The 12,465-nt window shown below is 51.4% G+C and overlaps 1 protein-coding gene across 6 annotated transcripts in view; it reads right to left on the minus strand.

The window, feature by feature from the left end:
- TARBP1 (TAR (HIV-1) RNA binding protein 1) overlaps window positions 1–2,793 on the minus strand; it is a 59,515-nt gene extending 56,722 nt beyond the window's left edge. For all 6 annotated transcript variants that reach the window (XR_008392135.1, XM_053667872.1, XM_053667871.1 and 3 more), the window contains exon 1: window positions 1,870–2,793. Coding sequence is in view for 5 of the 6 variants with exons in the window: in XM_053667872.1 (XP_053523847.1) it covers window positions 1,870–2,755 (886 nt within the window). In the remaining variant the exon portion in view is untranslated. The remainder of the gene's footprint in view (window positions 1–1,869) is intronic.
- Between the last annotated feature and the right edge of the window lie 9,672 nt (window positions 2,794–12,465).

Here is a 12,465-nt window from a genome sequence, read left to right on the forward strand (position 1 = left end):
AGAACATCACTGCCACTCTGACAAAGAGAAAAAGCTGGAGAGTCTATGACACCCCAAACTTTTGAGGGCTCCAGCCACACAGCAATTCTGAGGGGCAGAAATCTTCTCTAAGAACAGACAGGACACACAAACTGTCTCACCTTTAGCTGAACCCAAGGGGAAGAGGTGGCCACCAGAATAGCAGTTTTTTTAAAAAAAGAAATTTTGACCAGTTTTTAAAGGCCAGCTGTAGGCTAGCATGAGCGTGAGAAACCTGCCAATCCCCTGGGGTCCAGACCACTCACCAGGTCTTCCCCTCGAGCCTGCCCAGGTGCTCCTGGGAAAGACTGTGGGCAGGTGCAGGCGCCCAGGGAAAATGCACTGCACTGCAACGAGCCAGTAAACCAAAAACAGGAGAAGCTAGGAACTCCGGTACCCGGCGCCAACCCAGGCTCAGGTGACGGGAATAATCCCCAGGATGATGGGGAAGGCACATCTAAGAGGACTCCAGGACATCATCCAGGGAACTTGACCATGTGCCTGGTGATCTGATTTCATACAGGAAAGATGTAGCCAGCCGGCAAAGAATCTGGGGCTGAATAGGTAGGTGGTAAGAGATAAGGAGACAATAAACAAATTTTGAAAGGGCATAATTCTAGGAAAACCTTTCAGGTACATTACATAGATCGACCACCTGTGAACAGTATTTTCATAATCACAGTGCTGTAAATGCTGACCTCCCATTCGGTGGAAATTATTAACTATGACAATGGATTTTACGATATAACTACATTATTTCAAGACACAAAGGTAAATGCCAAAATAATCAGCTGAACGGGTGAAGGTGGTTTTGCCCTGAAGTGGAAAGCAAGTACGAAAAGGCCACAGCTTATGTTTAACACTACAGACGACCAGCTCTTTAAATGAGTATGTCACTTCGGTGATTCTAACACTGTTTCCCAGTGAAGACGCTCACGGGATGGATGGTCGCCAATCTGTGGACTGTTAAAAGATTTACTCTCCGGTGTTTTCAACTTGTGTGGAAATTTAATTTGCTCACCACTTCAGCCAGACAAAAATCTTACCAACAATAAACGAATAGGTAGCTACACCTGGAAAGGAGGAACTGGCTCCTGAAACAACTTTTGAATTGATCTATCTGGGACTTTGACAGCTCAAAACTGGACTGAAGATCATGGAAGTACCTTTTCACACACTTCAGTGAGCAAGCCAATCAAGACTAACATGCCAAGTTGAAGGGAGGCCTTGCTATTTCATCTACTCTTGTCCTATAATAAAGTGTAGGAAACAGCTCAGAATGCTTTAAAAATATTTAAAATCTAATTCATTCTATTGAATCAATGGTAAAAATACCCTCAGTAGGTCGACTTGGGACCATACGTTTAACAAACACTAGTAAATCCTGCTCCTAAATTACCAAGTGAAATTAAAAAGAAAAAAAAAGTGATAGTTTCTAGATAGCATTGACACTCCAGACAGCTCACGTGGTCAGTCCAGGTGAGTATTTTCCTCCACTCTGCTGGCAGCTAGCCCTTGTCTGTCAGAAGGGTCCCTCCACGACAGATTGCACATTTGGTTTTGTGGAATCCTGCGTGGGTCCAATTCCTAAGTCATTCCACGGACGCAGCATTCTACCCTGATTTGGGTCGCAGTTAGGAAATGCACTGTCTAGGCTGCAGTGACTGTGTCACTTCATAAAACGCCCACTACAGCAGGGTCCCCAGGTTTTCGGGCGCTATGGGGACAACAGGAATAACCAAATTCACCCTGGATGGAAGAGACGACCTCGAGGGGCTGGTATTCGGACCCAGGCGGCCTGCCTCCCAGAAAGTTAAGCAGGGTTGGGCTGGGGGTCAGAGAGGCGGGTACCGTTTCTTTCCTGGGGTCCACAGATGCAGTCCGCGCCGTGCTCAGCTGACACTTCCACTGCCCGCTGCAGCAGGTATCGCGCGCGCTTGCGCGTCAGCGCGTCCTCGCCGAGCGCCAGCCCCGCCTGCACCGTCTGCCAGAACCGCGCGCAGCGTCGCGCGTCCGTGCCTGACTGGAGCTCCCCGGGCTCCGGCAGCAGCCGTTCGGCCAGGGCGCTGAGCACCTGGAGCCTCGGACCCACGCGGCCCGGCTGTGAAGGCGCCAGCAGCCCGCCCCACACGGTCCGCAGCACCACCCCGCCGCTCTGGCCCAGAGCCGGTAGCAGCCTCCCGACCGCCAGAGCCGCCGTCTCCCCGTCCCCGGCCAGCGCCAGGGAGAGCGCGGCCTGCACCACGCGCTCCAGCAGCTGCCCGTCCTCGCGGGGTCGCAGGCAGGGCCCCACGGCCGCCAGCACCTCCACGGCCGCCTCCGCACTCCCCTCAAGGCCGGGGGCGGGCCCCGCGGCCAGCAGGTCGCGCAGCGCCTCCTCGGCCAGCGTAGTCGCCAGCTGCGAGTCCCCCGCGAGGCGCGCGCACGAACGGAGGGCCGCGCCCGCCGCCGTCCACAGGCGCCGGCGGTGCGGGGCCGGGGAGTCGCAGTCCGTGGCTCCCGCGGGGCGCGCGCGCAGGCCGCGCATCAGCGGCACCAGGTACCCGGCGGCGACCTCGCGCGCCGCCTCTGGGAGCGCGTCTCCGCCGCCGCGCGCGGCCTCGTCCTCGAGCCTCTGCAGGAGAAAGCGCAGCGTCTCCACACGCTCTGCGGACGTCTCCCCGCGGCAAAGCGTCGCGAGCAGGACCCGCGGGTCCCGGCTCTGCGCGAGCAACGCTTCCGCAAGCACCCACTCCATTCGCCACGCACGCCTCCGATTCCTGGCGCCCAGAGGAGGCTTGCGCGTGCGCGGCTGGCCCAAGCGAGGGAGTGCGCGTGCGCGGCTGGGCCAGGGACGCGCCCGCAGGGACCTGGCTGCAGCCCAGCCGGGGTCCAGCTCTTCGCAGCTCGGGCTTGGTCCACCTGTCCTGCTGAGAGCCTAGACCTTCAAACCCCTTTTGACTAGTTTTTAATAAAACGTCAATGCAGTATCTACACCAGCTCCATCGATTCTTAGTTGCAGATTGGCCTGCTCGAGGGCACATGGAAGTTGTCCATCACAATCACTTGGGAGTTTATCTTCAAAAGTTGCAGACTGCTGTCTCCCGCAAAGAAACTAACATAGTGAGGTCTGACCTGGGTGGCTGACATCTACATAAAAATAAATAACGAAAGCACAAAAATGACTTAGAGGATCTGAAAAGCGCTATAGCTATGTGCCAGGGATAGGGCTAAAAACGATGCCCACGTCGGCGCTTGAAGTCAAGTGCCCACAGCGATTCTGGCAGGTGGACCTGCCCACACAGTCTCAAAAATTGCCCACGTGTCAGTGTGTTCTGTATATCTGACAGCATCTACTGCTAAATACAGAAACAGGGAACCACGTTAGTGTGCACGGTCCCGGTGCGGTTCCTGGCTCCGTCCCAGGCAAGCGGCACCGTGACTCGGGTTTTAGTCGAAGGAGAAAACACACTCCCGCCTTCAAAGCACTTGACATGCAGTCCACACAAGCAATAAGGTACAATTTAAAGTTTTTAAATTTGAAGTTATTCTATATAATTTAAAGTCATTTAGTTTTAGTTTCACATGTTATTTACATTTAAACTTAACTGACATCACATATGCAAGGTTTTTTTTACCGTATTTCAATCACTCACTTCACTGACTGCGTAAATGGTTCTATCGTTTTATTCCATTTAGAATGTGTCAGCAACATCAGTCGCCTTCAACATACAACGTGCCATAAATACAGGTTTCCTCAACAGTAGTCTCGTCCCATATCTATTAACAAAAGTGGGCAGCAATCCTGAGCACTTGGCAATGGAGGTATGCAAATGTTGCCTCTGAAAAGGTGCTCAGGACCATTAGTCATTGCAGATGTGCAAATCGAATCTTCAGGGAGACACTGCTTCACATCCATTAGAATGGCTACAATTTAAAAGATTGAAAACACCGTCTGACAAGCACCAAGGATGTGGAGCGACCATTTACATACGCACCTTACTGGTGGGTGCGTGAACGGTCCGATCACTTTGGAAAACCGTTTCTAAAACAGTTAAAATATACCTGCTTTATGATTCAGCATTCTCACCCCTAGGTGTTGGCCTAACATAAATGAAAATATATGCTAACGAAAATGTTTGTACAAGAATGTTTTTGGCAAGATTACTCATTAGAATCAAGGGCTTGTAACAACCTAATGTCCATTAGTAAAGAATGGATAAACAAAGTGTGATCTAGTCACATAATCGTGCTATTCAGCAAAGAGAGAACGAAGCACCAACCCACGCAGCATGCATAAATCTTAGAAACACTGTGTTGAACAAAAAAGCCAGGGACCCCAAGGTCACTTACTGCATGATTCCATTTATGTGTGAAGGAGCCAGGGAAATGAGGAAGTAATTGTTCTCAATTTTAGCTGCTCGCTTGACCATAAGGACAGGGTGCACTTAAAGGAGGTACAGAGCTGATTGTGTTAAGTCAGCTCCTGGAACGCCAAGTGGGGGGGGGGGGGGGTAAAAAGACCACAACCACAGCATGAGGTTTAAGAGCCAATCAGCCATACTATCACGAGCTGTCCACGAGCTCTAGTAACCAGTCCTTGGTCAGATCACGCACCTTAGTATAGCCCCTGAGCCAATAGCTAACTGCCACCTTCTGCTTCTGGAAGTTGCTTGCTTGCTCGCCTCTATAAGAATCCTAGCCTGTAAGCGTTAGGCGCGACTCTCATTTGCAGCCATTTTGGCACTCGTGTGTCTCCGGAGGCACCCCGAGAGTTCGCCCCTGCGCAGGTAAAACTTTGAAACTTTGGCCAATAAAACACCTCTGACTACCCAGCAGTCTCCGACCCTTCTTGCTGGCAAGGACGGGATGTAACAATGTGAAAGTATATAATGCAAGTCATGGACTGGGTAGAAATGAGAGCCGCAGTCACCCATCTATAAGCAGTGCAGAGTGACCAAAACAGGGTACAGGGGACTTTCCAAGGTGATGGAAATCACCTTTTTTTTTTTAATCCTCATCAGAGGATACATTTATTGATTTTTAGAGAGGGAGCAAAGGAGAGAAAGGGAAACATCGATGTGAGACAAAGATCGATTGGTTGGCCGCCATACATGCTTTGATGGGGGACTGAACCACAGCCTACCTGAGAGCCCTGACTGAACTCGAACCCACAACATTTTGATGTACAGGATGACACTCCAACCAACAGAACCACCTGACCAGGGTGAAATATTTTATCTTCATTAGGGTGATGGTTTCATATTTGCTGAAACTCCTTCAATGGAACTGCTAAGATCTATGCATTGGACTGTGTGTGAGCTTTACCTCCATTTAAAACAACCACTTTAAGAAAATAATAGTAAGTTGTCCCATGTAGGTGTTCCCTGTCACCTACAGACTGAAGCCCTCCTGTAGAGCATGGACTGATGGCTCCTGGGGCCCCGGTGAGTGCCAGCCAGCCTCCTAACCCAGCTGTCCTCCTCTCCACCTGGATATTTCCCACACCTGCCTCTTTCCTGATCCACCAAGGTGGGCACTGGTGTCCTGTTGGGAACTGCCCTGCCTGGTTTCAGAAGCCGTGACCCCTCCTCCCCCCAAGGTTAAGGCTGAGTAAAAGACCTTGGGACCATAAGCCACTAAGGAGATAAAGCCTATCTTCCCGGCAGGGGTGATTCTGCCCCCTTTACTTCACCCTGCTTGGCCCTGGGCGGATGACTGGTTAGTCAATGGTGGGTAAGATTCCTCAAGGGAGGGACAGCCTAAGATAGGCACAGTCGTGATGGGGCCATCAGATAAGGACTTAAGGGGACTATATTTCTATAGGGGGTAATGGACCCTCACCCCTGGGCTTTGACAAAGCCTGAGTCCACATTCTGTCTTTAAGAAGTCTTTAAGAAGTCTGGGCTGCCTCACTTCCCCTGACAGACTTAAGCCTGAAACAATGCAGGAGGGTGGTGCAGCCCGGGACAGGAATGGGCGGGTTCCCTGGGGCGCTCAGGCCTAAGAAAGAATGCATAAAATCCTGTGAAGCCTGCTTTGCTAAGAATGCCCTCAACTTTCTGATAAGGGTCCAAGCATGAAATGAGTTTGTTTCCCAAAGGTTTATGGCCCTTTAGCTCTTGGACCCTGACTCAGAATAGGGCCTCAGAGTTCTTTGAATGTTATCTATTGTTTGATCCTTACTGTCTGACAGTGATTGATGAGTTTTACCTGTCTTCCTACGCAAATCGAACCCAAAAAAAGCCCATTGAGGAACAGGTTCAAGGCCTTTCTCCACTGAGAGATTGGCCACCTTCCCCCCTCAAGAGATCATGAGACTTAGTCTCATCCATGACAGACGGGGGGGGGGGGGGCTCTGCTAGACAAAGCTCCCCCATAGTCTCCAAATTGCAAAACTGCCCCCTTCTTTGTCCTTCCCTTACTTGACTCTGTTGAGGATGTCTTCTTGAAATACTCCCTTCCTCTGGCTTTTTGTCAATACTTTCCTTCTGTTTTTTTCTTTTTCCTACTCCCCAGCTGTTTGTTCTCATCTCTCTGGATGAAGACTCCACTTCCTTTTCCTGACCTGTTTTTGTGGATGTTTTCAGAGTTATATCTTCAGGATTCTGTTCTTCTCCTTCTGTCAATCTTCCCTAAATCACGTTATGAAAACTGTATATTCTGCCACCATTTATATACTACTGATGAAAAAACATCTACATCGCCCGCCCAAATCTCTCCCCTGAGCTCCAGACCCATCTGTCCACCTCACCTGTGCGCCAGGGCCTCCATTTCAACATCACTCAGGGCAAATTGCACTTCATGATGCCCACTCCCCCGTCATCATCACCCCCACCCACAGACTTCTTTCTGGGCACCTCCTATTTAGGGGAACGGTCATCGTTCACGTAGTTGCCCACGTCAAAAACCCTGGGGGCCAATAGGCCTCCGACTTTCTTCCTTGTCTCATGGAGTTGCTCCTTAAGTCTATGAAACTTTCAAAATCTCTTAGCGTCCCCTCCTCTGTGCCCCACCCCCACCGAGACCATACTGTAGACACTTCTCACGTGTTCAGGAGCGAACAGCAGTGACCTGCCTCACTCACTCTGCTCTCCTACACGCACTTCCTATTGCCACCAGTGTGGTGTCCTAAAACCACACCATCAGCGACCCCTGCTTCTCAGAAATGTTTGAATTTCCTAGTAGGACATCCAAGATGGCAGTGAGGTGGCCCCTGCCACTTCTCCTGGCCAGTCCTCCTCCTGCCCCTATACACCAGGAGTTTGAAGTCCCTAAAACTCATGCATTCTCACTTTGTCTTTCAAATGCCCTTCCACCTTCTGGAAAGGCCTACAACCTGACTGGCTTTTTTTTTTAAAGATTTTATTTATTTATTTTTAGAGAGAGGGGAAGAGAAGGGGAGAGTTAGAGAAACATCAATGTGTGGCTGCCTCCCATGTGGCCCCCACTGGGAACCTGGCCTGCAACCTAGGCATGTACCCTGACTAGGAATCGAACCAGCGACCCTTTGGTTTGCAGCCCATGCTCAATCCACTGAGCTACACCAGCCAGGGCTGTTTTGTTTTTTAAGGTAATATTCAGATGTCATCTCTCCAGAAAGTTATTTCTTACTAGCTCACTCCTGCCACCAATCCTCACCCCCCCAAGTTATCCCAAACATCCTATCACTAACATGACATTTGTCACACAGTGTCTTAACTGAAGTTTTACATCTCTTGGCCCACCCCCACCCCAAGCAATCTGAGGACTGGGCAGGGTTCATGGAGTAGGTCCTTCGTCACCTTAGTACCTGCACCTGTAGCTATGTCGGGCTCAAGAAATGCTCACGGTGTGAATGGCCACCTCCTACTTCTCCACAACCACTGGGGTTCCCCACCTCTCTCAGATGCCCTCCCAGTGCTGCTGACCACACTGGCTTCTGCTTCAGCTGCAGAAATCATGGCCGGGACTTACCCAAGACATGATGATAAAATGCAATAGCATTTTATTCTCAAAACAACTCAGAAAGGAAGTGCTATTATTTTTCTCATTTTGCAAGTGAGGAAACTGAGAATGGACAGCTTAAATAAACTGCCCCAATGTCACACACACACAAAAAAAGGCAGCAGAGCTGTCTGATTAGGAGCTGTGCACTCTGCTGTTTTACTGCCGAAACATGAAGAAAGAAAAGTGTGCATTACGGCGTCCGTGTACTGCCCGCCCAACCTCTGCACCCCGGGTGCAGCACCTGGCAGGCACTCAGTGAATGACTGCTGTGTGGACAGATAAATGTGTGCGTTCCTGCAACCGCTTGCAAAGCTGCTTAAGAATCAGGATTTTGCTTTAATTCATTTTTGTATCCTACACACCAAACATCACACCAGAAACATGGTAGCTGCTCAGTACGTCCTTAACACTGGATGAGTAAGAGCACATTTTTATAGCAATAGTGTTACAAGTTAGAGAGTCAGAAAATTTCCAGTGACATAATTACTCTTGAAACAGGAGCGTCTGAAAGCATAAGTGCTTGTCGCCTGGTTCAGCACGTGGCACAGTCCTGCTCTGACAACAAGGGGAGACCAGTCTGGGGCCTGCCCGCTACCTCCTGGTCCTTGGGAAGATGCATGGCTGCACTGGAGGTGTCGTGTGAACAGGATTTACCGTAGTTTGCTTCCCCTGCTCCTCGTAAATTTCCTGCTTCGCCATGAATGGATTTGGGTTGAACGTCAAGAACCAGAGCAGAGATGGACATGCTTTACTGCACCCCCTTCTGTACAGCTAGCTCCTTGGCTCTAGGTGCCGCGTTAATGCATTCAACTCTCGCATTGCTTACACCGAAAGGCGGCCTTGTTCTGTTTCCTCAGGAGACAAACACGTCCGGTTCTGAGAAGATGCTCTGCCTGTGCCTTGTCCTGTGGCTGTGAGCGTCCAGCGGTGGCCTCTGAGGAGCCAGTCCCGGGCGGTGCTCCCTCCTGCCCCTCTGGCTCTTAGAGCTGAGCGTCCATCTTGCTCTGGCTCACATCGACACCTACGTAATTCAGGTCTACGGGTGTCAGTTGCTTATCCCACCCATGCTAAATATTCCCGGGAGCTCTCTGCACGTGGATGTTCCTGTGCCCTTCTCACCCAGAGCAGTGCGCCTGTAAAACGTGAGTGCACGACAGCGCCTCAAATTTTAATTGACTCTTCCATTACCCCCACTTAAAATGGGGACTGCTTCCCTCCTACTCCGGGTAATGGAGAGAGGAGCTGGTGATGGGGAAGGAGGATGTGTGACTTAGGGGAAGTGACCCAGGTGGCGCTCTGTCAAACATCTTTCTCTTTTTTTTTTTCAAACATCTTTCTCTTAAAGGAATGTTTGCAAGTTCGCTGCCCTTGCGGTACCTGCAGGGACTTTGTCCGCCCTGTCCCGAGGGTCCAGAGCGCCAGCACGGTGAGCACTAAAGGACCAGGGGGTGCCCACAGGAAACAGAGAACGATGGACCTGCTGCCCTGAGATACTCCCAGGGCTCAAAGCCACCCAAAAAGTCCTTACATGCATGCGTGCCTTGGCTGCTTTCGGGCCCTGGAAGGAATGGGCAGTTAGTTACCTGCCCAAAACTCCGATGCTTTTAGAAACCGCTGTTTCTCCGGACAGGAGATGGCGCCATTGCCAACGCAGGTTGCTCGCTCACCCTTTCCGCTCAGTGTTCGCGGTGGCGAAGGGAAAGGCAGGCGGAGAGAGGAAGAAAACATCAATTACTCAGCAAGTCCCGCCGCCTCGCCGCGAGGGTCTGAGAACGGGCGCCCGCGAAAGACCTCCCGGGAACGCCCTCCGAGTCTCCCCGGAGAAACCATAGCAGCGGCAGCGGCGACGGCGGCGGCAGCAGCAGCAGCAGCAACAGCAGCAGCAGCAGCAGCAATAGGCTGGTGTGAAGGGCGCCATCTGGGAAACAAGTTCCCTGTGGATGGACGCCTGTGGCCGACGCCATTAGATGCTAACCCAGCGTCCATCCTCCCCACTCCCTAGCTCACAGCACCCCGCTTCGGTTCCCCGTTGATCCCCCCACACCCCGGGACAATGGCTCATGCTTAGGCAGTGTGGGGGAGGAAAGATAGTTGTTGTTGTTTTTTAAGATTTTATTTATTTTAGAGAGAAACATCGAAGTGTGGTTGCCCCTCATGCGCCCCTCACTGGTGATGGGGTGGCAACCTAGCCCTGTGCCCTGATTGGGAATGAAAGCCGAGACCCTTTGGTTTGCAGGCCGGCACTCAATGCACTGAGCCTCACCAGCCAGGGCAAGAAAAACAAATTTAAAACAAATTTTTTAATTCTTCTGGCTGTAATACAATCAAGTTAATACGAGGCAGATTAACAGGAGAAAATAACCAAGTTTATCACATATGCCCACAGGGGGCTCCCTAAGAATAGGGGAGGTGCTCTTCTGGGCTGAAGAGAGGGGGTCAGGGATGGGACTTTGAAGGAAAGGCAGGCAATTCACAGGCAGATGAGAATGAGCAAAAACACAGGGCAAATTCCTTGGGGGGCGTTCACTGCAGAGACCCTGGGTCCCCAGGGAGTGCAACAAGCAGATTTCCCAGGTTCCTTTGCCACACTTCGTCTGTGTTAATATTTTTATGCTAAGGTGATGCCCCCCCTTTCAGCAGGTTTCCTCACTGAAATCCTTTAGGCAGGTTTTGTTTCTTTGAAATAAAGCGCTGAACATATTTGATACCACAAAAAGCATCGTTTGACCAACTCCTCTCCCCCTCAGCAGCCACCATTCCCATCCGTCCCCTACTTTCTCAACCCCCCTCACATCTGGGAGTGGCAGTGAGGTGTCCCGTCCTGGACAGGGAGACTCAAGCAGAAGTCTGCAGGGGACTCGTCCTTCACTTTTGCCTCCAGATGAAAGGAGAGACCTTCACGCCACAGCCCTCCTGCGCCCCTCCAGCGGTGCGCTCTATGGACCTGCAGCAGCCACCTGGAACCTGGGGAAGACCAGCAGGAGGTGACAAACCCTGCGTGAGAGGTGGCAGGGAAAACCCAGAAGAATCTGGGCTCCTTGGAGCTGCTCACCCAGGGCCAGCAAGTGTCCACTTCTGCACTTTGTGTTCCAGGAGGAAAATCGGTGCCCATGTGCTCGAGCATCCTCGTTGGGTTTCTGTACTTGCGGCCAATATTCCTGTATGATGTGGAACTCCTGCCCTGTGGTGTCTTATTTAGCGTTATTAGCTCAATAATGAGGCCGGGAGGAAGAGGAAGCCCGCTCAGCCAGTCTGTTTCCGAGGCAAGGTCAGAGTTCGCAGGCTCCCTGTCGCTGTCAGAATCCCCCACTTTGCTGCCTCCAGCCCGGGAGCAGGTGGCAGTACACCCGGTCACCCACCAACTCCAGTTTGGTGATGAATTATGATCCAGTGCAGGCAGCTGTCGCTGCAGGGAGAGGGTGGAGCCTGGGGACCTCTCCGCAGGGTGAGTGTGCTGGAGGGGCCTTAAACAGCTGCCTTCGCAATAAAGAAGAAGGCAAAACCCATCACCGCTGTCTCGGAGTGCTCCCTGTGGCCAGACTTGGATGTATCAGGCCCATGAAATTCTCACCAATCATAGCAGCTACCCAGGTAGCTTTTCCTGGAATCCTGGAAACTGCCTTTTCCTTCTCAGGAAGTAGGTGCCCTTCAGGAGGGTTTGGCGTCAGGATTCAAACTTTTGCACCTCAGAACCAGAGGGCATTAGCAGTTATCGCCGGTTCCTCACTGCGGGTGTGACAGGCTCTTAAGGGGAGCGACTGAGACCGTTTTCAAGGTTTCGTGCAGAGATATCGCAAGGTTTATTTTTCCTGCTTATTTAGAGAAGCGGGTCACACCCCGGCAACCAGGTGCCATGGTGCCCTCTCCTCGGTGGGGCAGTGCCAGGCTCGGTGCTGACGTTGTGTCGTGCGGCACTGACTTTTTCTCTCACTTACAGATTTCTTTCTTTCTTTGCAAATGTGTCCATAGAAGTGTGGTTAATTGTATGGGTCAACCTGGAGGCTGTGTTGATTGAGATCCATGTTATTTATACCAGTGAACCCCGAGAACCGCAGCTGGCCCTCCGTAATGTGGGTGGGGCTCGTTCCATCGGTCAACCACCTGAGCAGAACAGACGAAAACACCCAGTCTCCCGGGCAAGAAAAGAGGCTGCAGCAGAGGGCCCTCGGCTCCTCCTGGGTCGCCAGCCCGCTGGGCCACGCGGCAGGCTTGGACTCGCCAGCCCCCGTATTTGCCCAGACCAGCTCCCTGTAATAACTCTCTCTCTCTGTGTTCGTGCACGTGTCCTCTCGGTTCTGTCTCTCCGGAGACCACCGACAGGTGCAGGAGTTCCCCAGCTGTCAAGGACTTCTAAGAACACTGTTCACTAAAGGGGTGCCAATTAGAGGAGAAAGAACACATATATTTGCTGAACAAGTCAAGGTTTATTTTATTTTATTTTATTTTATTTTATTTTATTTTATTTTATTTTATTTTTTA

Source organism: Artibeus jamaicensis, unplaced genomic scaffold (genome assembly GCF_021234435.1).
Source record: "Artibeus jamaicensis isolate MK-2021 breed Jamaican fruit bat unplaced genomic scaffold, CSHL_Jam_final contig_473, whole genome shotgun sequence".
Classification (NCBI taxonomy): Eukaryota; Metazoa; Chordata; class Mammalia; order Chiroptera; family Phyllostomidae; genus Artibeus; species Artibeus jamaicensis.